The sequence below is a fragment of the Ammospiza nelsoni genome, chromosome 8, assembly GCF_027579445.1.
Source record: "Ammospiza nelsoni isolate bAmmNel1 chromosome 8, bAmmNel1.pri, whole genome shotgun sequence".
NCBI classification, from domain to species: domain Eukaryota; kingdom Metazoa; phylum Chordata; class Aves; order Passeriformes; family Passerellidae; genus Ammospiza; species Ammospiza nelsoni.
Window position 1 is genome coordinate 15698534 of NC_080640.1, and position 26547 is coordinate 15725080.

The 26547-nt window shown below is 35.6% G+C and overlaps 1 protein-coding gene across 5 annotated transcripts in view; it reads right to left on the reverse strand.

The window, feature by feature from the left end:
• Positions 1-1893: 1893 nt before the first annotated feature.
• Positions 1894-26547, reverse strand: part of IDE (insulin degrading enzyme) — a 53081-nt gene continuing 28427 nt past the window's right edge. For 3 of the 5 annotated variants that reach the window (XM_059477364.1, XM_059477363.1, XM_059477366.1), the window contains exons 15-26: positions 23238-23378; positions 22565-22709; positions 20472-20582; positions 19085-19205; positions 17463-17554; positions 15054-15165; positions 13832-13999; positions 10871-11143; positions 8905-8966; positions 7471-7543; positions 5718-5785; positions 1894-4554 (exon numbers count right to left, since the gene is read on the reverse strand). In XM_059477364.1, coding sequence (XP_059333347.1) covers positions 4459-4554; positions 5718-5785; positions 7471-7543; positions 8905-8966; positions 10871-11143; positions 13832-13999; positions 15054-15165; positions 17463-17554; positions 19085-19205; positions 20472-20582; positions 22565-22709; positions 23238-23378 — 1462 coding nt within the window. In that variant the 3' untranslated portion in view covers positions 1894-4458. Of the gene's footprint in view, positions 4555-5717; positions 5786-7470; positions 7544-8904; positions 8967-10870; positions 11144-13831; positions 14000-15053; positions 15166-17462; positions 17555-19084; positions 19206-20471; positions 20583-22564; positions 22710-23233; positions 23379-26547 lie in introns of all 5 variants that reach the window. The other 2 variants (XM_059477368.1, XM_059477367.1) reach the window with 2 other exon arrangements.

Sequence of the window (26547 nt, forward strand, 5' to 3'; positions counted from 1 at the left end):
TTTTACATGTCTTTGGTAGTCACTGCAGAAGTACCATAATTCCTTGCTTCCCTTTTTGAAAAGGAAGCTGAGCAGACAGTGAAAATCTGTAATGGAAATCTGATGCAGAAGGAAGCACATCTAACACCCAGTAAAGTGGTGGCAAATCCCCAGAAAGATGTAGGATTTAAACTTGGATGGCTCTCTCTGGAGTTTCCCAAAGGCTAAGCCTGGCCACTCCTTGCACCTGGAGCAATCCCATCCATTGTATCTTCCCCCACCCATTGCACAGCCAAGGGATTTAATGGGGAATTTTGCACTGCACCACTAAAGACAGAGTCTTAAAAGTTAAAACAAATGCTCATCAATGTGATGTCTACATCCTTTAATGCTGCACTGGGGCTTAGAAATATTAATTTAGAAAGCCATAAATATTTTTCTTAAATTATCTTTAGATGCTAGTTCAAGTAAGTTGATTTAATTGTGACAATCTCCTGGGCCTTAGGCCTTATACACTTTGCTCCTTTGAACTGCAATTCAAATTTCACCCACTATTACCATTATATTCCACCCACAACACATACTGTAACTTTTATTCTTTGAATGGTAAATAGAAACGTTTCAAATAAAAGCCTTTCAGCAGAATCTAAGTCAGGCTTCTTTTAAAATTCCAAGGTACAAAAGGGGCCTGACTTTCTGATCTCTTCTGGCTTTAAAATACCCAGAGGTGCCTTGTACTAGCAACAATATTTAAAACTGACTTGCAAACCACATATTTCAGAGTTGGATTTGAATTTCACGTTAGGTATGAGCTCAAGCAAAGGTCCCAGTGTCACTGTGGATGACCATGTCAGCTCAATGGTCACCTACTGAAAGAACATGGGAAAAATGTACAAAAATGTAAAAGATAATGGTTTTTCACTTTACAGCAGACCTACAGTAAAAGCACACTAACCAGTTAAGCAGACAAGAAAAGGTAAAATTCTGCTGATCCTGTTTTAAAACAAGAGCTAGGTAATAATAAATGAAGTTAAAAAGGTGTGTAACACTTTTCCAGATGCTATGATTACACTGTGGAATGTGTTATCAATAAAGGCTGCTCACATCCAAGCACTTAAATAATCTGAACAAGCTCAAGCATTCTTTTATGGCTAATACTATTAGTTAAAGTAGATTTGGATAACTTGATTTTTTAAAAGACAGTAAAGTCAGTAAGTCAATATTTGTATCAACCCCTAACAACTGGGAGTGGACAAAGCCCTGGTGTTGGGACAAGTAATTTTCCAGGTGGGCTGTTGGAATTTCTTTCTCCCCTGAGAGTACCAGACACTCTTCCCAGTGCCAAGGACAGAACCTGTCTCTCTTAATGCTGCTCACTGTCATTATTACTTCAAGGAGTCCCCTCAGACTTTTATCTTTATGCTGCCAGAACTGACATTATTCACTACTATAACAATCACACACTCCTCACCTTCTGAAATGTGATCTTTTGGTGTGCACAGAACAAAGGAAATGACCAGGCAAAGTAATTTCTCCAAAGCAACACTGTAAAGCTGCACTAGGCAAGATTCAGTCTGGCTGCAGCCAGGCTCTAAATTTACAGTTTCAGATTAAATAATTAAAATTCTGTCTTGTGCAAATATTTCTACCTTTATATTACTAAGTTTTTCATACACTTAGAGGGCAACAAGGTGGATCTACCTAAGAGGTGTGGGATGCCACGTGGGGAAGTTTTCTGAAACTCCCCAAGAAGTGCCTGGGAGCATTTTTGCAGCAATGCTATTTGGCCTAAACTAGTCCAGCTGGATAGCAGAAAATCCCATTTAATGTCTAATAAAAAGCATGCACAGACTGATAGATGTAACATTACCAGTATGCAAAAATTAAAATGAAACAAATTAAGAACTCCAAACATTAAATTCAGATTGTTTATTGTAAACAGAATAACTCTAGCACTCTGTCATACTGGCTGTGTCACATGCACCCAATTCCACATCAACTGCTTAAAATAGGACTTGCAAAAATTACAGTTATGTAATAATAATTTATGTTTTCTTACATAAACTAATTAACAAGCACTAAAATTGAATTACAGTGTATTCTAGGTAGTTCTTTATTGCTTGTAGACACTGCAGCTTTGGATCCATTAAAATGAACCCATTAGTATGCCTGAGTTTATCAAAATTTACTGCTATATCAAACTCAGAAACTGTAAAATGCTGGAGAACACTTAAAAGCAATTAAGAGTTGTTGGAAAACTCCATGGGTTTCCACATCCAGTCACAGAACTTTGAGGGTATACGTTTTTTCCTCTGGAAAACATGATTTGTTAGCTTGTGTTAGATACACTACTATTCCAATTTATTTATATAATCTGTTAAGAGTTGATAATACTTCCATGAATATATATATATTTATTTTTACACACAATAGGAGCCATTTCATTATATTCACCATAAGAGTGGTATGTTTAGATACTAAATCCCAAAATATATATTTTTATAATATGTTGTCAAATCTTTTAATATATATAATACAAATACTTTTACTAAAGGAAAACTATAAACAAAAGTGAAATGCAAGAGGGCAAAAAGCCTCATGAGAAGGATCCATGAAAAATGTGAGCAGAGATATCTTTACTGGTTTTGTTAGACTGTATTTTTTTTTTTTTCTCTTCATCAGGCTAAAAAAGATGCCTAGTGGCCTTCCTTGGCAACAGGTTACATCACAAACTCTCACCAAATTTATTAAAAAATACTGAAACATGTACCATTAACCTTTGAAACAACTTTTAAATGCACCATATTTATTCAATTAGAAGAGACTCTCAAACCCAACTTAAGGCCCTTTCCCTGACAAGCATTCATTTAATCTGGCCTTAAGCCAGTGTAAGAACCAACATTGATTCAATCACAGAACAGCCCCACTGACTACACCAGGATTCTGATGTTTGACACACATGCCCATCCCATCAGGGCATTACCTGCAGGCTCTTTTAGTAAGAAGCAGATTCTCACTAACACCTCTGAGCAGATTATACACCTTCAGAGCTTTACATACTCTCTCCTGTCCCATTAAGTGCCCTCTCTTTTATATATTACACAGGTAGGAGAACTTCCTGCTCCTTGCCTTTTCCTGTTTGGGTGCTGTCCCAAGCACAGACCACTCTGCAGAAGTCAGTAAAGTTGGTGAGACACCTTATATTGTTTTATCATTTTACTACATTATGGAATATATATATCTATCTATCTATCTATATAAACATCATTTCAGCATAGTTCTTGATCCTTCTGAGTTCTGCCTTCTTCCCAGAAGCAGGAGCAAACCCTTTGTGATGTAACCTGAAGCACAGGCTGTGCTGTAGCACTGCTACCCCAGCACTGCACTGTCCCAAACACCTTCCTGAAGGACAAGAAGGACCCAGACAAGAATCAAAGTAATGATGTATCTGACTCATTAGAGAGCCCCTATTTGACATGCACCTGTTCTTGAGTAAAGAACTCGTGTGTGTTTAAAGTTATTTGCATTAATGAGTGCTTTGCTGGACTGAGACCCAACATAACAGGTGAGGCAAAACAGACTGAGTTCTCCATCAGCACATATTCAACTGAAAACAAAAGATGACACCAAAGAAAGTATTTGATATACCAAATGGACAGTTCACAGTAATGCTAGAAAACTGAACAGGATGTTGACGGTATCAAGAGACTGGGACAACACTTTTGGTAACAAAAATAAGATGCACTAATAAAGTGTTTCCAGCATTTTACTAGTTTTAATATAAAATGTCCCCAAATTTGTATAGAAAGATTAAAATCATGCCCTTATCTTCAATTATTCTCATTAAGACAATTCTCTCACCTATTACTGTGTTGTCAAATTTCCTTTCTTCCAGCCCCACTGGTCTTCATAAAACTTAAATAGAAAATATGTTGGTTGTTGCATTAAGGATCAATTAAAAAAGTATCATTCAACACGTCACTTCAAAAAAATGTGAAAATCTCTATTTTTAAGAAAAATTGTTGACCCCATCCCAAAAAGGACTTACTTATCTCACCCCCTCCAAATCCCAATAAGATAATTATTGGGATACTGAATGGTGTTTTTCAGGAGTAACAAGCACATTTCAAGCAACTTCGTTTGCTCTGGAGGGTTATTTCATCAAAATGAAATTCTGAAGGGATATGTTATTTTAAAAATATACTGCATCTACAAGTTTTTTATTATTGTTGTTGTTTCAGTTGATTTTGGTTTTTAACAGGTTGTCTGTAATATAAATGAAACATGACCACAACTGATTTTTATATATCCTCTATCCCTAACACACAGCTAATGTCAAATGAACCAAGGAGGAATTTGGGACTTTCATAATGAACAGAACCATTTATCCCAATGATCTTTAATAATTTTGTTCATCACAAAGTCCCCTGAAACCATGTCAGTACTGATCATTTACATTTCTTCATCCATTGGGGTTCTTCACAGTTTTGCAGCCATGAAATTGATATGTGGTTTCACCAGTGGGAAGAGCGGCAGACTGCGCTTGAATTCTGTCATATTTTCAATCACACTTGGCTGCAAAAAAGTGCATGCAAGAAAAAGTCTGCTCAGTATCTTCAATCAGAAAAGTGGCAAATTCCTTTGTGGCTTTTCATTTCAACTGTTGCTACAGCTACACATAAATATACCTGCCTTGCTCTTTTCTACAATATTAGTGATTCATACTTCATTATTACAGGAACCTCCAAAATACAATGTTATTTCTTACTGAACAACCAGTTTGATATTTATATCATTCAAACAGCTATACTGCATTGCTAACAACATCAAAATCTCCCATAAATGCAGAGCTGATCTTTTCATTTTCATTCTAATTCAGAGCACCCCACCTGTCCTTTGAACATCAGACCGAGATCCTAACCACAATAGCTATTCTATGTACTATTATTTTTAGATGTAGTAACAAAGTAAGCTTCTAATATTTCAGTCATAATGGCTAATATATCCTCACACAGAAATTTCTGCTCATAGGAATTATTTCACCTTACAGGTGAAATAATGTTCTTCTGATGAAGAACACAGACCTACCACATTGTGAAAAGTTAATCACCTGTTGGTACAAACACTGCCATCCTTCAAGAACAGTCACTGAAGGTCCAAAAAAGACCCAGTGCTGTCCCATCCAGCCACCGAGCAATCTGTAATACTTGTATGAATAGAATTTCCCAAGTTGTTTCCTCCACAAATAAACACATGAACAGGAATGTGCTTTAATATTTTAAGCTTTAAGAAAATGACCAAGTAGTTGGTTTTGCTGTTGCTCTGGGGTTGGTGAGTTGTTTGGGTTTTTTACACAAAGATGATAAATTTGTTGATGCATATGCATCTCTATCTTGACACCTGATTTATCTGATCACATACAATCAGTATTTTCAGACAGTCATCTGTATTTTATCCACAGTGCAGATAACCAGTGGAGTTTACTACACTGGTTAGCTCTTGTTTCAGAGGACTGAAAAGAATCAAGGAAAAAGGACAAATTGATAAAAAGAGAAAACAGCAAAATCCCTGTTGTTAGGGAGGACAAAAATGCAGGTAGAAAAGAGCTAAAACGTCAGCCCCATGACAGCAGCAATTTCCAGAGGTCTGTTTCTCCCTATAAACTTGTACTTAATGATACAAAACCTCTAGATTAAAATGCAGGCTAGGATTTTTTTTTGTGTGTTGTTTCTTTTTACCTGTGGTAGTGGTGGTGCTGGTGCCAGGTTCACATCATTTTGGCATGGAAATTCTCCTACAACAGGACCTATTTAACATCAGAAAAATTAATTTGGGACCATAATTTAATGACTATCTTTTACAAAACTGATTAACTCTTTCTCTTATAAGACAGGTATCTAAATAAAGCATCTTTATTTAAATATTTAAAATAAAAATTTTTAAATATTTAAATTTGAAGTATCACTAAATAAGGTTTCATAAACATTTTGCTTTTATATTACAAGTCTGTCTCTAGAAATACTGATATTAATCCATTATTTTATCTGAAAACATGAGCTGAGGCAGGGGCTTTTATTCCTTTTACTTATACATAAAGAAAATTTAGAAATAAAAACTGCTCATCTGTTGATCAACCAATACTTAAAACTGCTTCTCAGTACAAATGATGAGCACAGTAGCAAATGCCAGTGGTACATACAAGAGCAGTGCAAGAACAGCACATCATTTGATAAGGATGTGCCTACAGAAGTGTAGAGGTTTCTCCAGGCACCAAAAATCTGGACAGCAATCCCAAGTATTCCCTGCCTATACCCATGCATGTCCAACTCCAATTACCCCCAAACTTATTTTTGTAATTCCAATATTTTTTTTCCATAGCATAAGAGAGGCCAAATACCAGATTAAAAGATTTAGGACTGGGGAGCTGGTTTAGGACTTGTTATAATTTCTGTAAGCAATCACTTGTCAGGTTGTCTTGCAAGCTTAGCCTTGTCTTGGGAAGATAGCATTCCAAGCAAGTAATACCCAATCTGGCAATACAATTACTACACTTTAAGCAGTCTTCTCTAGATAGGAAAAGTTCTAGAACTATTTGTATGTAGCAATTTCCAGTCATGAGAACTGGAAAGGTGCTTTGAAGCAAGTCTTCCTTACTCAGCTGCAAAGCCACAATTTTTACACTACCATAAAAATCGGTCCTGAGGCAGAAGAGAGTTTTTATGACATGCATGCAGTATGAGCTTCTCTCTGTACCACACACCAGCTTTTAATATTTTTGACTTTGCAAATAAATGTTTGTTGGAATTTAAGTCCAGTATAAAATGGTGAAAGATTTGCAAGCAAAACCTTAGAAGTTTTTCCTCTCAGTTTATTTCTATTAACCAGAAACACTTCTTGCCTTTTCCTTCTTGAATTCCAAAATGGAACAATACAGTTTAGATTGCACAACTGATCTATATTACTTCAAAATAAAACTCAAATAAAAGTTGACCTTCTGAAGTTTTAATAAAATGTTTTCTATTCCCAGAGGTTTTGGTTTTTGTTTGTTTTCCCCTTTGAGGGTGTTCAAATACTATCATGGGCATTCATTGCTAGTTTGGCAAAAAAATGCCCACACTGGATTGGTAAGTGCACATTCTAATTTTGGGCTGGTTGGAGGTATTGCTCCCCTGTAGGCTATTACAAAGTTTAATGTTTGTTTGAAAATATCTTGTTGAAAGCAGAAGTAGTATTTTAGGATATATTGTTTTATTATCAATATACTTCAGAATATTGATAAGCCGAAAAACTTGTCTAAAAAATCAACAAAAAATCTGAAGCACCCATGTGAAGTACACCTAGGATAAAACCCACCTTATTCCTCTGAAAGGTGCATTATCTCCAAAGCTGAGTTTTTCTTACAGTGCATTTGTATGATATAACATGGCTATCTGTAACTATCACTTGCTGGAACAGGAATTGATTAAATATTATATTCAGCACAATACTTACAGGAATCCATTTCCCTTGCAAGGACATGTACTGATACCTTGTGTCTTCTGGGAGCATCTATTGCCAACAGCACCTACAGTAAAAAATATCAAGTCCTTCAGGTTTAGGAAGTATTCCTTAGACATTATAAAATAACAAAAAGAATGAAAGAGTTTAAATTTTAATTTAAACCTTAAAATGGGGGATGAATTTTGGGATGTGCCTTCACCTATTATTAAAAGTCATCCATACAGTACTCCTGAATTATTTTACAAACAAGTTAAGCAATTCATGTACTGCCTGGAAAAACTGTAAGTAACAGAAATACAGCCATTAACTATCATAGTATCAGGAATGCAACCTAAAATCTCTGCAGAACTTTCAATCCCTTAGCAGCCTCCTGGAAGCACATCACCCTGAACACTCATTAAATTCAGCTGGATTATCCAATCTAGCCTGTTATTTCTGCTCTGGAATGCTGGATAATCACATATTGAGCACTGATGTAAGCAAAATAGTATAGATTCCTACAAACCCAGAATATGCATACTCTTTCAAAAATTCTCATTTATTAAACACCAGGTACTGAAATTCCATTTACTAACTTTGCATTTGCTGCACAACTTCATGTATGCTATAGTACTATTAAAAAAAAAATAAAAGTAAACAACCCCCTCTGCCCAAGAGAGGAAAAAAGAAGACAGACACACACATGCCCATGATTCTTCACAGGCAGAAATTTTTCTATCCAAGAATGAATTCTGAAGACATTAAGTTGATCTTACTTTCCAGAGAACTCCCTGAGCTACCAGTACTCCATAAGTAATAAAACTCCATGAGCACTTTGCAATATAGTGAAATACCATCATCTATTACACATTAAAAACCAGACAGAATGATGCCCAAGTTTTTTTATACTGTTGGGGGGTGACACGGACAGGACAGGGACACATTTGAATCACTTACATTATCCATCTGAGTTAAAATGTACATTTACTGCATCATTATGCTGTTCCTTTGCTCTGCCTAACCATTAGAGCAACAAAAACCCCTACTGATTTTACAGTGAACAAAGCTTCAAAAACATCTGTTTTATTCACAATTCATTCCCATAAAATAAGCTGAATCACTGATTGAAGAAAAATATAAAAGAACAAATGTGCAATTTTGGCCAGGCTTGGTCACAGAGCAGCACATTTTATATCCACAAAGGAAAGATAAATGAAACAAGAATAAGAGCCAGCAAGGAAAAAACCACAACAAAATCCTATCATTCTGTGCAATTTTTACAGTTGCTATTAAACTAAGTAATATTCAGGAAATAAAAGACACCAGCATCCATTTTACCACCTCCCTAAAACAGGTGTCAGTATATCCCTTCAGAGCATGCCCAAATAAGATTCAGTTGTACTCCATCTCATTCTCAGTAACATTTTAGCTGCATGACTAACTTACCTTGTAGAACTGTATAATGTCATCCTTGGTCAGGGTCTTCAGATAAGCCACTTCAATGTTATCTGCACAACAACAGCACAAATTAGAGTAAGTCTGCAGATCACAGCTGGTTATTAGCACACTGCTTATACAAAGTATACTTCTTTCAAATTCAGATGCTGCAATTGACTGCAAATGAAAAGCTTCTCATTGTTATCTTTCAAGTTAATACTTACTTCACTCAAAGTGTCAGTAGAACCTTGGCAGAAAATTGTACTTCAATGAGTCTACTTGATTTGACTTACTAAAATATGCAAGTTTGAAGAATACTGATTGCACTCTGGGCTATTCAGTAGCTAAAATAGATATGCCTGCTCTTGCATATGATCTTCAAATCAGCTACACATTTCTAATACAGGTCATAGATGGCTTTTTGTCAGAGTTAGGAAACAGGATGGTAGGACATGCTTTTACAGACATGTTAAAGAATGGTGCCTACATATCCCTTAAGAAGCAGTCCCACCTTTAAGATATTGGGGACAATATGTTTCAGTTACTACATTCCTTCATATTAATTAAACTGTCATGGACTAATCACCTAATATCAGTGCTGCTTAAGCAGGAAGGTCTCCTGTAGGCGTGCTTGCTTTTCTTAGGATTAGCAAGAAGATCAAGGAAGAAACACATGCAAGAGAACAGAGTGTGAACAAGCCTGTAATGCAGGCTCCAAGCAATATGAAGTTCTATATGGAGGAAATAAAAAAAAATCAACAATACAGTTTGGAAAACTAGGTAAGATTTGGGAGAAAACAGTAAAAGTAGTAATATTAAAAATGTACAAACAAAAACATCCTTTCACTGCTTAAGGCTGGGAAATGAATTTCTGATTTTGACAATTCTAGTCATATTAAAATAATTAATGACATAAAATTACTAGTGGGCAGAGGGGAATTAAAGATACAAAAGTCAAGGGAAATAATAAGAAGAATTTAGGTATCAAAAATATGGCTACACTTAGCAGAAATTCCAAAGAGATACTATTGATCCAATTATGGTATAATCAGAAACACTTAAGGCTGAAAAACCCCACACTATTTCATCAGACACAAAAAAAATACTTGAAGTGATAAGTTTCAATTCCACTTCTTATGCTCAGACATGAAACTTTTCAGTAGCTCTTATTCTCTCTACACCAAGCTAGATGACAAGTCAAAACTCTTCATTATTAATCAGCTCAGTGAGTCATCACGAAGCAAAAAGACTGTATTTGCTATCATGGAAAGCCAATATGGTACACATAATGCAGAAGAGAAGCCACAGAATACAGAATGAGTTTTATGGAGGAAGCATATTATGCATGAAGACAGAAAATTAGAGCTGTGAATAAGAGTCGAGACATGAAGCTGTCAGGAAAAACTGATCTGTGCATAAAATGATTTTTTTTAATGTCAGAAACTGTATTACTAATGTGTCTAACTGTATTAGCAATGTATATCAATTTTTTTAAATTTAAAATACATTTTTAAAGTATTTAAACAAATACAACTTAAATATTGTGTAGGACCACACAGTAAATAAATGTCAGTCCATTTCCAGTAATCATACTAGAAGCTGGATCTCATTTGGTCTCCTACAAACCTATAACCTTCAAAGCACCACAGATGAAAAAAAAACCAAAAAAAATTAGTGTTTCTTCAAATCCACTCTAAGCTGAGACAGACTGCATGTTAGTTAAGATACTTGCTGTTGCCTCTGTCAGCACTCCCTCAAAACAACTGCACGATGCAAAGAGAAATAGGGTTCATGTAAATGTGTGTGCTGTCAGGCATGCCAGTGTGTTTCTGACTGCATCACAGGGAAACAGACAGTAAATTATGTACAGGCTGTGTAAAAGTTTCAGTTGTTCCCAAATGAATATGACACTCAACAGTCACAAATGCAGCCAAACTAGAGCATTCACTTTTAAAGGAATTACCATTTGTCTTACCTCTGTCAAAGTTGTACTGCTGGGAAATGATTTCTCCCCAGTATTTAGCACATTCTGCAGACAGCTTCTTTGGTTTGTCTAGACGACGGATTGCTAAAGCTTGGATGTGTTTTTGGAAGGCCTCTTCTGTCATGTCTTCTATGCATTTCTCCATAGTCTTTAAGAATGCTTCAACTCTGCTCTCTAAATAGTGTGGTGGCTTTTCAGATTGGATAATAAATCGCAGTCCTTGGATGCCATTTGCCCGACGTGGGCCACTGAACACAATGTAACCTTGGCAAAACAAGAACAGCCAAAAATGAAAAGAAATCCTTTGTCACAGCATTGAATTTGCCAAATGCAGCATGCTTGGCAAGAAGGCAATTTTATGCTAACTTAATTCTGTATTATAAATAAAATAATGTAGGTTTTCAAAATGTGACACTGTATTTTTTTAGAACATCTTTATTTCACTGAGGTCAATATCAATTTAGGGGAGGGGCAAGGAGGAGATGAGGCACACTAAGACAAAACAAAAGAAATTCTGTCATCAGGATTGGGTTACCAGAAATGAAGCTGTACTCTAGTGCTTCATTAGACTCAATATTAGAAACTTACTATTTTTTCATAACATCCAATCTGAATTCTCTTTGCTGTGATGTAAGATCACTACTTCCCATTTTAAGAGTTAGAGAAAGTATTTTTCCCTTCCTTTTTGTTGCATGATTTTCTAATCTGAACAACTAATCCTCTCTTCAGTCTTCCTCTACTTTTTTAATAGCAAGTCTATCACATAACAGTCTTTTAAAGGCTGTTTTATAGTTTTCTTATGGTTTCCTGATGCTCATGTCAAAGCTGGTGACAGTATTTCAAAGTTTTTATCTGAACAATTTAGGAGTATTACTGTGAGTGCATCTTGAATGTGTCCATTTATATATCCCAGCATTTTACACAGCAGCATGACACTGCTGATTTATGTCCTACTTCTGATCCACTGTACCCTGCAGAGTTTTCTACAAAATTGCTACCTAGCCAGTTGCTTCCTGGCTTGTATCTGTGCCATTGGTTGTTCCTGCCAAACTGTTCCTAACAAATTGCATCTTGTCTTCATTCAAGTCATGTTTCCAAAATGTCAAACTAATTTTAAATTCTAACTCTACCTTCCCACACACTTGCAGCCTCTCCCAAATTATCTGAAAATTCAGTGAATACCCTCACTCTTCTATCATCCAGAATTTTGATGAATACAGCATGGAAGACTGGATCAGAGCAGAGGTCTGTAGAACACCATTTTCCAAATGAACTATTCTCTATTCTCCAGTCATGACCTTCCAAACTCCTGTACCCAAATGTGTAGTTCTTCCACCTAGGTACTTCAGTAACAGTCTCTCAGTTACCTTCTATGAATTTAGAGCTAGCTTGAAAATTTATTCCATGTTTTCCTGGAATTTGAATTAAACTGACTGATTTATAATTTCCCTGCTTTTTCTCTTCCCTTTTTTAAAAAGAAACATGTAGCATTTAGCTGTGTCTACCTTTCCAATACCTTATCATCCACACATTTTCCATTATAAGACTTCTAATTCCAGGATTTCCTAATTTCATTCTTTGGAATAGAATGCAGAACTCATCACACCTTGAACTTTTTAAAAATTTCTAATTTAATCTGACTAATCTGTTATTTTCCTGTTCAAAAGTAAGACATGAACTTTGATCCCCAGTATTTATTAAGTGAAAACTGAGTAAGCCATCCTGAATTTTCTGATGATTTGAACATTTTTATTTTAATGATTTGAACACTTTGATTTTTTTCCATCATTGCCAACTTTCCTCCCCCACTTTCTCATACTGCTTAACCATTTATTGGAAGAATTCTCGTTACTACTTCTACTGTTTAGCAAACTTCTAACTCTTTAACTTCTTTTTCCCAAAGCTTTCTCAGAAATCTTACTAACAATTCCATGAAATTTACTGGATTTTGATGATATCTCTGTTGCCCCTCCTAAGTGTTGTGAGCTCTGTTATTTGGCAATTATGAAGTGCTGGACTAAACTGGTTCTTCCTCAGTTCCCCCCCAACTTCAGCTGTTACTTTCAACTTCTATACAAAACCAGCCACCAGAACATTTCAAAATCCTGTTAAATAACCTGGGTCTATCCTATTTTCAGCAGGCATACACAGGTAGTTGAAACTGCTGTGATGAGTATTGTATGGCTGGTTCTGCCAGTTGCTCACAAAAAGCCTAATCTTGCCTGACATCCCTGGCAGTCATCACACTGAAATATTTGTCTGCTTCTCACCTTTGGAAAACCTGTACTCCTCCTCATGAGTATTACAATCATGTGAGCTGTCATGCAAAGTCTCTGTCTCTCCTTCTTACTCTGTTTGGAATAACCTTGCCAGTTCTCAGTCTTACTGGTTCAGGTAACAATTATTTGTACTTATTGGTGAACAGCTATAGTCTTAAAAAGCCTGAAATGTATTTAGGTCTTCACCAATACAGTAGATTACCATTACCCACACAGCAGTATTTCTAATTTAGGCCTTACAATTTAACAGTTGGACTCAGTGATCTTAGATGTCTTTCCCAACATAAATGATTCTGTGATTCTACGAATCTTGAAGTGCACCTACAAGTAGAGTCACAAGGAGGAAACATCAAACCACTATTGATTCTTTAAGAAGATCAAGAAATTTAGGGGACTGATCCAATCTCCTTTTGGCAAATTCTAACATGAAGTTTTCTGCACAGTGATCACACTTTTTTGAGTTGGAGCTGATTTCAGATATTTCAGACATCTTAAAAATCATGCCTGCTTGTTCTTATTTTAGACTCTGTGCACAGAATTTCTTTGAGTCATCAGCAGTTAAGACGATTTGCATTTAGCAAGTGCCCTTGAAATGGCATTCAGTAAGCAGGGAGAGAGCACCTCCCCAGGTCCCTGTGGCACTGGTGTGAACACACAGCTGCTGAGAACTCACCCAACTGCTCCTGGGTGCGCAGCGTGTTGAAGCACGGCTCTGAGATAATCTGGCAGAAGAGCTCCAAAAACATATTCTCAGAAGTGCTCTGCATGTCTGTCTGGTAATAGATTTCAATGCCACAGTTGTTATGAACTTCATTTCTCTGCTGATATACAAACCAACCTCCTAAAAGACAAAGTTAAAACACGGAAGTTCATGCAAGTGTATATTCTTACTGTTGACAATTAAAAACATAATGGGCTAAGGTTTGTAGAATGGACTTATAATAAGTGGTTTAGGACTGTTAAAGCAGAATTTCCACTAAAAGCATACTTTTCATAAGACAAGAAAAGAATGCATCATTTTACCATCAAAATGTTACGGCTTGGAAATATTAGCAAGTAAATTGAAACTGGCTGCTTCTCTTCAAGCAAGTATTTTTGGAACTGCAGTGAAATTCTGCATAGGCTCTACTGTGTAAACAGTTTCTAAAGATAATCTGACAGAAATTATTATGAACATTAAAAATAATTCAGCATTTAATACCAACAACTTCTTTTGTATATGATAGTTCCCACAGATAATCAGCTAGGGGTAATTAATCTTATCTGTACAGCTACATATGTCACCACTCTCAGCAATACCTTGAACCTCCTTTTTATAAAAAACACTTTTTTCACTATGGAAGTAAAAACATACAAGACCAAAAGACTTTGTGTAAGGAAAAAAAAGTTATTTGTGTAAGAGCTTTTTGTTTTTGCAAAGAGTCATTACATGCAATTCTTAATGGTCAATTGACAATCAGAAATGCTCAAAGAATGGTGTTTACTCAAATGTATATACTCTGTGTAGCAGAGACTCGGACGGGGCTCTTATTTCCATAAATTATAACAAGTGACTTGGAATTGAAGTGCAGAATTGTATGATCATAGAAGGGCTGTGGGTTGGCAGCCACCAAAAGATCATCCACGTCATCCCAAGGAGTCCAATTTACATACACAAATTAAAAATGAAATCCAAGTAATTGTCAAGTGTGCTAGAAAGGTCATGTATTAGTACATAAATTTATCAGTAAAGCCACACCCTAACTATATTTCTGAATTTTAAGTTTAGAATACTTGAAGAAAGTTCGACTTCAAAACACACTCCTAGCAACACAGTAATATGCATTTTAAAATGTGAGCAAGGAGAATCTCAATTTAATGTGCCTTAAATATCATAAATCAATCATTTAACTTACTGTCAGGAAGCTGCACTTCTCTGTACCTCACTAGTTGACTGGGAAGGAGTGGCTTTGTATGAGCATGCTCAATGAGAGTGTCCTCAACCATCTGCATAATTCCTAATGCAGCCTGGAAAAGAAAACATAAAAGGGTTTTTAATGATCATTAGTTATTCTGTATTTAACAGCAGCATAAGACTTTCCAATTACTGATGGTGCTGTGAGAGAAAAGAAAAAAATCAGAAATATAAAGCAGGGATATTGTAATTCAATACAAATACAGTAGAAGTTAAGTAGATGAGAGGAAGAGTGAATATGGAGGGCAAGAGTTTTTTTGTGTCTTCTTCATGTTTAAATTGTCTACACGTTTAACTACTCCCAATTCTCCCCAGTGCTTCTGAAATTAAAGATCAATGGGTTTTTTTCACTTTCCCTCCACTACTTGATGTGCTCATCTTTCACAGTGAAAAGGAGATATCTCTCAAATGAATGTCTGAGAGCAAATAGCATTTCAGTAGATGAAAGTTTTAAGAAAACAAATGGTTAAGGTAAAGGATGCATTTCATTGATGTGTTGGTGGTGTTAAGACTCATTGCACAAATACTTTCTTTTATTTGATGGATTACAGTAAGAATTAGAAAAATATCTATAAGGAGTGAAAAAAATCCAAAGTCATTACTTTCATTCAAGGATTTAACCTCAATAGCTCCATCTCTTAAGGGTTATGTGTTCTTGTAGCCTGCACACAGGAAATTACAGGAACCTGCTCAAGTAGTTTTGGCTGAAAGCTAAAATGTCGCATTCTGCATTGCCATAAACTCACAACACAAGTGATTTTATAAAAAACATGCAAAAGGTTTGAAAACTTAATAAACATACACCCTACCAACACCTCCAAAACCCCCATGCAGTATCAAAGACAAAAAGATAGAGGTCTAAAAATAACAGTTTAAAAAGTTAGAGAAAAAGACTATTTATTCTTTCAGTCAAGTCATCATATTAAAATACTGACAATAAGACTGCTCAGACAGATGTTCTGAACAGGATTAGTTTACTTTGCATCCACTTACAGCAAATATATAAAAGAAATTGTCAAAAAAGCCCAAGCATCAGAATGAATTTAAAAAAAATTAGGAATTTCAAGCAGCTATATAAATCTAATTTTTCAAGTCCAGATTTACTGAAAATTTTTTTCATGATTGAAAGGTGTCACATGACAATGTAAATTTTGATTTATTTTAGTTGGAAAAATTTCTTAGGTCCAGGTTAAAATTGCTGAGTTTTATCAGTGATTATCACATCATGGGTACTGAAGGACAGACAACTTTTTCTACTTTCTATTGAGGGAGGTCTGCAGATAATTTCTAAACATTACACAGCTATGGGTACACCAGGATATCTTTCCCAGTTCTTTAGCAGTAGGACTTTCAATAGCCACCCATTATGTCAAGTAAAGAATGCACTTCTCTGACATAACTGCATCATCATGGAAATCTAAAAAATTCTGGGCACTCAGTTCTATTTCCAAAAGCAACTGACTTTTGTATACAAACATGTAAGGGATAAGGAAGGAAAAAGAGACTATTTTTAAATTTCTCTGCAAGAATTCTCTGCAAGAACTCTATAAATTTTTTTAACAAATACTTTAGAGACATTCTTGACAAAGAAAAGTTTGTCTCTCCAAGCTATTAGCTCCTTCCTATCTTATTTTTTCCCACTTTACAAATTAACTTTCTCCTCCATACACTCAGCAGTCATAAGCATTGTCTGTAACAGCCCTTGCTAGTAAACTATCCCAGAGCTGTTCTAACACAAAATACTCTAAACAAGCCTTATGAAAAAAGAACACAAAAACATAAAAATAGTATTAGAATTTGTATTGGTACATATATTAAAGTATTTCTTATGAATTCATATGCAAATACAAAGTGTTACTATTTTAAAGGAAGACAAAACAAATGTTTTCTGAGTTTCACTCCCCTGAGAGCTGACACTTGGCTTTTTCATGATCCACCATTCCTGTTTAGCTATGTGCAAACTACTTAACTGGAAGGATACTGGATTCTTAAATCTTTGCTAGTTATTCTGAAGGTTTTCAGTAGAAAAAAGCAAGATTTGCAGCACATCACTCCTTCTGCAGCTTGATCACAGTAACATGCAACATAGACTTTCAAATAAAATAGGCTTTCAAATCCTAAGTTGCTTTTATTAAATTTCCAAGAGCAATATAGAGGCAGCACTTAGCCTACTAAAGCTAAAGTGGAAAAAATTACACTCTCATACTCCTATAAAGATAAAAAAGTACAAAGTAAATTATGAAATCACATTTGGCATAACTGCTTCAAGAGCTGCAAAGATTAAACCAGTGCCTCATTTTTATGCTGCTTTTAAATAAAAAATGTTTTATTAAGAAAGTATCAAACCAACCTGTTTTGTTATATTGCCATGGAGAAGAGCTTCAATGTGTAACCGTGACAACAGCTGTGCTATGAAGGCCTTGAGACGGGGAAGGGTGACATCTACAATACATATTTAGACAGTTAAATCACTCAAATGCATTTTTAAATTATGAAGGACCTAGGCCTAAATCATCATTAGATACAGTGCATTCTCAGAGGAGGAGAATTCTGTCATTAGGAAGAAGTGAAATCTCTCCTTAAAAATGCAGCACTGGAATGCTTCCAGGTCTAAATAGCAGCACTCACCATATAGTTTATTTCACTTAGAATTCACATGCTGTCTTGACCCAGATTCAGGGGGAAAAAAAAAAAGTTAAAAAAAGCTGCCTTTCCAATCATGCTGAACAAACACTCATTCTCCAGAGAACACACTTGCAATCATTCAGGTGGTGCTCCAAGGAAAAGCCTTAGTTATTTACTAAACAAGCAGCATGTAGTTTATAATGCTCAAGAAAGACTCTCTGCATTTACCATTCAGACTAAGAAAAAGAACCTCAACTCAAATATAGTGTTTTGCTATTAACTTTGGAACAAAGGGTACACAAGAAAAATATTTTGGCAATATATCCTAGAGGACACATGCACAACACATACACACACATTCTATCCAGCCTGGCCTTGCAAAGCAGTTTTCATACATAGTGCAAAATACAGTTTAACCTATAGAATCAATGGAGTAAGAGGAATGATGGTTGGATGGGGTATTCATGGATGGGTGTTCTGAATCAAACCCCACAAATACTAAAGTCAGGTATTCTTCTTGTAAAGAATGTTGGTGTATTCCAAGAAGATATTACAAGACATTTTGCAAACTGTCCCAGGAACAGCCTTTTAATACAACACAGTAAAATACAGGTAGGGAAAAGTTCTTCAGTTCTACAAACACAGAGTTACCCCAGAATGGTGTGGGTTGAAAGGGACCTTAAAGATCATCTAGTTCTGACACCCCTGCCATGGGCAGGGACACCATCCACTAGGCTCATTGCTCAGAACCCCATTCCATCTGGACTTGAAAAATCACTTAAATCTCATAATTAAAAATTTCTTCTTCCTTCAAATATACTGGGGCACCTACTTTGTGTTAAGATCCACAATGTTTTATTATTTATATATAGCTTTATTATTGTTGCCATCATCTACAGAAACTGCATATTTTTTCTTTATTAGCTACAGGTCTTTATTATCTACAGAAACATAAGCTAGGATTCCCCAACCATGGAAAAAACAAAATAGTTTGCACACTGGGAAGTACAACGCAGATACACTCCAGTGTGCCTGTAAGATGTCAACTAGAGACAAATTATTTCACCAATGTTGATTAAGTACTGGATTCACCACATCCAGGTTCATGTACCCCCAAAGTTAGTAAAGTTTTGCCTGAACTTGTATCTGCAAGTTTTGCCATTTGAGACCTTTTCCATGAACTACTCTTACTCTCTTAAAACTGGAGGGCAAGAGCAGCACAGCCAGCATCAGCTCAGGCCTGGCACTGCAGGGGCTTCCCTTCAAAAGTGAGCAGAGTTCAAAACAGCTACCCTCAATAGTTAGGTAACATAAGGAAAAAAAAACAATAAAGTGGCAGAACATTACCATCTAGAGCTTCTTTTAATTCATCTTTGGTCCAAGCAACTTCAGTCATCAGGAGTCGGAGATAATACATTGCATGCTGGTGAGGTTGTTCAGCCCTGAAGTTGTTAAGTGATCTCATGTACTAAACCAAAAAAATCAGGTGCAAGTTAGAAATTCAGAAATAGACTTCTAAACATATTAACACTGTACTCTCAACATCAAAAATGTACAGTTCAGGTATTGAGAACATTCCCTTGCTTGTTAGAACTCTAAAAAATTGTGTTATATCACCTTAGTAATAATGCAGTCTTCTGAGCCTTTGGATTAGGCAGAAACCATTAAGATGGTTGAAATGTGTATGAAATCAAACTTGTCCATAAAATTAATGCCTAGAAATTAAATTATTGCAGTAAACAGGAGTTTAGATCAAATTTCCTGGGTAGTTGTTCTACCCAGGAAATTCACCTTCTATGATGACTGACCAGGGGTAGGAGAATACTGCTAATAGAAAACATATTTTTCTCCCTGTCACCTACTTTGGCTGACTTGTTTAAACAAAATCTGGAGCATCTGGAAAATTCTCTGCATGTTTTGCATGGATAAAGGACGTATGAGAGAAGAACCAGGGAGCTTCTGCAAAAAAACTCCTTTCTAGTCCAGCTGTGCTTTTACAAAATAAGCAAAACCTTTTTCCTCTACCAGAGAAACTGGAAAGTGCAAACTAATAGTTTTGGCAAGCTGTAAGCATTTCCTATGTAGGAAAAAGTAACTCATTTCAGGGCATGAGTGACCATGCCTCAGGTTGCTGAGGATGTATCCTTCTGTCTGCTCCAAATAGAAGCCCAAAGTTGGGATCTCCCTCATCTGTCTGGCAGAGACATGGCGAGTCTCCCCAGCTGGTGTAACCGCTAGAAATCAGCTTGTACTAAACCAGGTGGTCACCTTTGCACCAAAGGATCAAGGCCCAGGAGCCAAGACAAATCCAGGAAAAAGAAACGTTGCTAACTTTTTCAACACTTCCTTTCCCCTTTCATCTATTTCCCACTTCTTTTATGCCTAATTCCTACTGCAGCCTTTCCAAATTGCAAAAAGGATTTAAAGCTAAGACTTTCCCCTCCATCCCCCTACTTTGATTTCTACTCCTACCAAAGCAAGCTGTGCTTCCTTGATACATCATAAGAAAGACTGACTAAAAAAAGATTCCAGAACCAGTTATTTTTAACCGAAGAATGTTACATACACAACTCTGAGAAACTCACAGCCACAAAAAAGGAAAAAACCATCCGAAGTCCCACTAATGCAGCATTTCACCCTCTATTTCCACAGACTGTCAGCCCTCAGATCTCCTACCAGGTCAATGCATTCAGTTGTCAATTACTCCAAAATGGGAATTTCTCATGCAGCTTACCGCTTCCTTGATAATTTCAAATCTCTTTTCATCGATCTCAAAAGTAGCCATCTTCTCAATGATCTTCTTGAGCAAGATGTGTTGCTTGTCGTTATAACCTTTCACAGAGAGCTATGGAAAAAGTGCATAAGTTGCTTTAAATGTGGAAAATAAAAGAATAAACCCATTACCAAGTCTTGTACAACGCCATGAGCAATGCGCTTTTCAATACTTACGCTAAATTCACCATTAGAGAACATTTAATCATTCTTCAGTTAAATCCTTTTACCCATCAAAAGGTAACTCACTGACAAATACATTATTGCGTATTTGCACAGGAGTTCTAAATGCACAGAATTCATGGAATTTCATGTTGGTGTAAGTAAACTGTACTCAGAATACAGATATTTAATGATTATAGTCTTGGAGTACTGAAATGGTTTTAATCTAGGTTTCCTCACTTTAGTAGTGAGGTCTGAATTCACAACTTTCTAAAATTTACTTCTCCGATATACTTTAATCCTTGATTCATATCTATGTTCTTGATCAAAGAATATTTAAGAGGACGTAAGCAATACTACAGAAAAGGGGAGCTATAAACAGCAGCACACCTTATAACCAGGATGCTGCTGAGCTAAAACATCAAGGTAGTCATCCTAGAATTGTGATGACACATTGATCTGATCATATATATTTTTGAAAGCATAAATGAAATAGACTTACTCATTTAAAAAATAACATAAAACTTAAAAATGACTGTATGATTTCATCAAGCTATAGAAAATTTCTCTGGCAAAAAGGCATTAAAAGGTCTTTTTTTGCAGGGAAAAACTTCAAAATTTGGTATCTCAAACCAGGAATTTGATTTGATTTGTGCAGTTTAATTAGAAGTAAAACTAAACTTTAGAACATAAACCAACATATAGAATTCCTGCTTTTCAGTAGGAAGAATATATTGTTCTGTAGTTGCTGAAACATAGCTAACAATGGATCTGAAGACAAAGTTATCATAAATAAATTTATGACAAAGGTTGGTATGCTAAATTAGCATAGGAACCAAAGAGTTCAACAATCACCATGGGTGACTTCTCAGAGTAGCATCTGCCCTTGCTCAAAGCATCAATATACTCATTAATAAGTTACACTTATTAACTATAAAACTTTTTACAATATGGAAAATAATATTAAGTTCTCAAATAATTAAGTTAAGTTAATAAGTTAAGTTCTCAAATAATATTTAAAATAACTGTGACTTAAAATTAAGAAAATTACGACTTTTTTTTTTTTAAGGAATTAACCCTGATCATACAAACATCAGCAAGCTTTGAAACTGAGGTTAACCTCATGTTTGCAGTAAGTCAGGTGAATGCAAGCAGGAAATTATATTTGTGTTTGATTTTAAAAAATGCAGCACTCTCTCATGTAGAAAATGTAAAGACAATACAGAGTACATTCTTCTGCTAAAATGCTTTGGAAAGTAACACTTCTACAGGAAATTTCAAAACACATTCTGGCACATAAGGGTGGTTAACAAAAGCTTTTAACCAAACTTCAAGAGAGACTACTAAAATCTCCTATAATAAATCTCATAAGAGAAGCTGAATAAGAAGTAAGAATTTATCATAATACCAGTATTTATCAAGTATTGTCAATGCTTTATAGCAGATTTTAAAATGTGATAAAAACAAAAGAAAAAGGCATAAATATCCAGCATTGCATTCTAATGAACACATGCACAATCCATCTCCACAGCTCACTACAGTAGAATTAGATAATTATAACAAAATCTGCAAAGCTGAGGATTAATTCAACAGAAAAGTTAATATTTTTATACAGAAACCAGGAATACTGCTTTCCAGATTATCATGCGACAAGTAAAAATGTGAACCAGAATGCAACAATTGCACTACACACGTTCACAAGACACTGCAATCTTAAACAGGTCACTCAGTACTGATTAAAATACAGTCTTGCATTGCCTTCAATTCATGAGATATATGCAAGGAAAAAAAATCATTAACCATCTCATTTAGAAATGCAGAAGTCCAATGTTTTCTCCAAGCTCAACAACTCCCAAGCTGTTTCATTTCCTCCTGCGATCTTTTCTTACTTACAAGTATTGCATTCATTCCTGATGCAATGCCATAGACCAAACCTGAGAGGCGTGCTGCATATGTATACTCTTTTAAATCATCCTTCAATAACCTGATAAACAGGTATGTCATGTTGCAATGGAGAGGATCAGCATAAATGTAGCGACTAACAAAAAGAAAAACAAAAGAAATGCTTTGATACCTCAAGCAGTGACAAGGTAATGGATGAAGAAACATGACTGAAGAGTATGTATATGCAGCCTCATGATCAGTAGTTCTTGAACAGGAAAGCAGAAGTATACTATTTATTTAATAGCACGAAAAGGGGGTCTTTTACCCCATCAGTCAGAAAGTTTTTAGTAGATATCTGACCAACAAATATGTAAGCTTGGTTTAGGGTTGTGGGTTTTTTTTTAATGGAGGAAGAAATCTTAGAAACTAATTAATTTCACAAATGATATAGAAATAAAGAAGAAAATTTGCTTAATGTGAACTAAAAGACTGTTGAAGATTTTTAATGAAATTCAACTTAAATTCAAATCAAAGAAAGGATGGCTAATAACCAAGATCAAAAAGACTAACAGCCTTTATTTTTTTTATTTAGAAGTCCTTCCATCAAATCAATATAAAAATGTTGATGAGTGGAAGTAGTTTTAAGGCTCTAAGCTTTTCCTTGACTTGAGTACTTACATACATCCCATAGATGGTATTTTGGAGATCATAGTTCAAGCCAGCTAGTTCTGCTGCATATGCATACTCGTTGAGGGAGTCTTTGAGTAGTTCAAGGTACAAATAGGCCATGTTACAATGCAAGGGATCCACGTAAGCAAATGGGCTGGAAGAAAATGTTGAAAGTAAAATATGCAGTTTAAAATTACTTCTCTGTTTCTTTTGGCCTTTTAAGTTTGATCTGAAGGAAACAGTATTTTCTGGGGTTTTATGTTGATGGATCCCATTCTGAAGGACTCCTATTTTGAAGCCAAATATGAACACATCTGAAAAGTGTTACTTAGCTTTCATATGGTTTGATGACTAAATTCACTCAAGATCCCAGAGATATTCTATTTATGCTCATAAATCAAGACAGGTTTTATTTACTTAGCTGCACAGTCAGAATTCACCAGGAGTAAAAGAAACTAAATACACCAACATAGCTTAACAGACCAAAATAAAAGTCCATGTACCGAACATTAATTAATTAATACTCATACACTATAAGTTTCTATTACAAAAATTAGGAGATCAACAATTTTTGGTATGACAATATGCAGTACATGCCAAGGTCAGCTTAAGAGATAAGTCTGTGTATCCATTTTCTTACTGTTGTAATTTTTTTGTTATTTTTTCAATGGCAACAACTCTCCAAAACCTACTGTTGCATTAGGAGCACATGATCATATACAACACTCTTGTAAATTTCTCAAAAAGAGAAATGCAACTCAAAGACTCAAGTAATGCTTCAACCATGCTAATTGTTAAATACCTGTCTGTTTTAAAGACTTGAGAAGACAAGTTATTTGCACTACATGTATTGGTAAAATCTCTGAAGTGCATGTAAATTCATTCTCAATGTCACGGATATGATCACCAGTATCTGAAGCACTGGCTGTCAGGATATGGCTTACAATTCAAACCTGACTTTTTCCTGAAGCAGTCAGATATTCAGGCTATTACATATGTTTACATCTATACAGCAGGGTATGTCACTGTGTGTATCAACATCAATGTAGTAAAACAAGATCTCAACACACCAACTGATTACTAAAACACATGGCAAAGATATTTTTAAGAAGGTTCCTCATAGCTTTTAACTTCTCCTTCCTTTTAGGTTAAGGAAGCACAGGAAGATATTTTAACAAACTAAATTAATAATTTCAAATATATGTATTTGAGAAGCAGAGCCTGTTATAGTCTGAAATCTTAGCCCAGATTAAACAAACAAGTCAGTAAAAAAGACAAAAGAACTTGTCTTTGCATTTCTCCCTACAATGAGAATTTCCCAAAACGGAGCAATTTTAATATGCCAAATGATATAAATCCAATTACTATTGAATTTTTTAATTAAGACCAAATTCAAAGTGAGATGTAGGTCAATCCTATAAACCTTCCTCCAGACTCATTAAATTCTTTCCCATTTTTCCCAGACTTAATCAGTTTGAGTGATTACTATGTATCACTTTTAAATTCTGTACTCTCACTTAGCTGGCAAAGGCCAACTGGGAATTTTGAACAAAATCAAAACTACTAGATCATTAATCCTCAAGTGAAAAATAACAGAAAACAATTATTATAACACTGCTCTGGGAGTTGCTTCCTATTATTTGACAGTTTTGTAAACAAATGCTTATTTCTAGTTTACCTTTTTTTCACTAGACTCAAAGAAGTAGAACAACTCGATCACTAATGATTGAGTTGTTGAAAAAAAAACCCCATAAAGTCCAGTCCTTTCCCCTTACAAACAGCAGTAAGTGACACAGCTGGAATCAACACTGAAGTGCTGAGTCTCAAAGCATTACCACATGACATGGTTGTTTTACTTCCTTTTTAAAAAGGATACTTTTTGAGCTTTTAAGTTGCAATCCATACAAATGCAAAAGGTTATCATCCTCTTTTAGGCTGGGCAGTATGCCAGATGTTTTTACTGCAATGTTTCTTTACCACAAGGATGCCTAGGTTTTTTCAGTTTTGGAACAAGGTGATTTCAAGAGGTTCATACACATACTGTTCCTGTGAAATTTGTATATTTAAGGGAGAAACCAACCTCATCAACTTCCTCTTAATTTATCTACACAGCAATTGCTACTACTACATCAGGACCAGGATTCTTTCTATGCTTCAAGTTGAGCAGGGCTGCAGGCAGAAGAAATCCTCCTAGATTTTGTTATCATACTGAAGCAGTCTATAGTGTGAACAAACTCTTGTAATCCACTACAAGGCAGCACAGGCTTCATATTTTGATCTAGAATTAAGGCTTAGACTTTTTATGAAAAACTATGTCATAAAAGTGGCTTTTCACCAGTTCACTTGGTCCCATGAGACATGAGTGATTCCATCAAGTCTCATAAATAAACACTCTGCATTTCACCATTTCCTTCAATGACCATCACCATGACCAAATAGAGACAGATTCTCCAAGAACCTTTAAGTATCCAAACTAGACAAACCTGCTCACAACATCTTTTAGAGGTGATGTACCCAGTATTGTCAAAATCTCCTCACTCATGCACAATTACCATCTCATTTTTTAGGAAAAGGAAAAAACCCTTGCTCCCAACCCTAAGGAAAAAAGCCAGCTCTCACCTGGAACTGCTCCTAGGAGGAAAGAGGTAAATCATTCCATTACAATGGTCAGCAAAGCTCAAGTACTTTTGGCTTTTAATAAGGGCACACTGAGATGAAAGCACACATCTAACTGGGAAATACCATCTCCACAGGTCTAGATAAGATATCCCCGCTTGCTGCAGGAGGGCTGGACTGGACCTTTAAAGGTCACTTCCAACACAAACTATTCTAAGATACTGTGTGTATTGCATACACTTATACCTTTGTGTGCTCTCCATAAACCCAATTATTATCTTTTATTCATTCACAGATTATTGATATTATAGTTCATTATGGTTCACCTGAATTGATTTAAAAAAACACCGCAACTGTAAACTCAGTGTCCATCAGTAAAATCCTATTTTGGATTTTGGCCAAACACAGCACAAAGGAAAGCCACCAAGAATGAAAAAGAAGGCAAAGCACTGCAATTGCTGTTCTCTGAACAAGAGATGGGGAGCTCCCATTTTGATCCTCCATTTCCTGACACATTGACGTTCTAACACACATTGAAACAGTTCTAACATCTGGCCTGTGGTTTCAAAAAGCAAAAAAGAGAAAATGCCCAAGCAAACTATTTTCCCCAACTAGTATCAAAACCAGTACCAAGACATGACACACACTGAAAAAACCTCTGTATAATATCCTGCAAGGAAAATTTCAAGAGTTCTCTCAAACCAAGA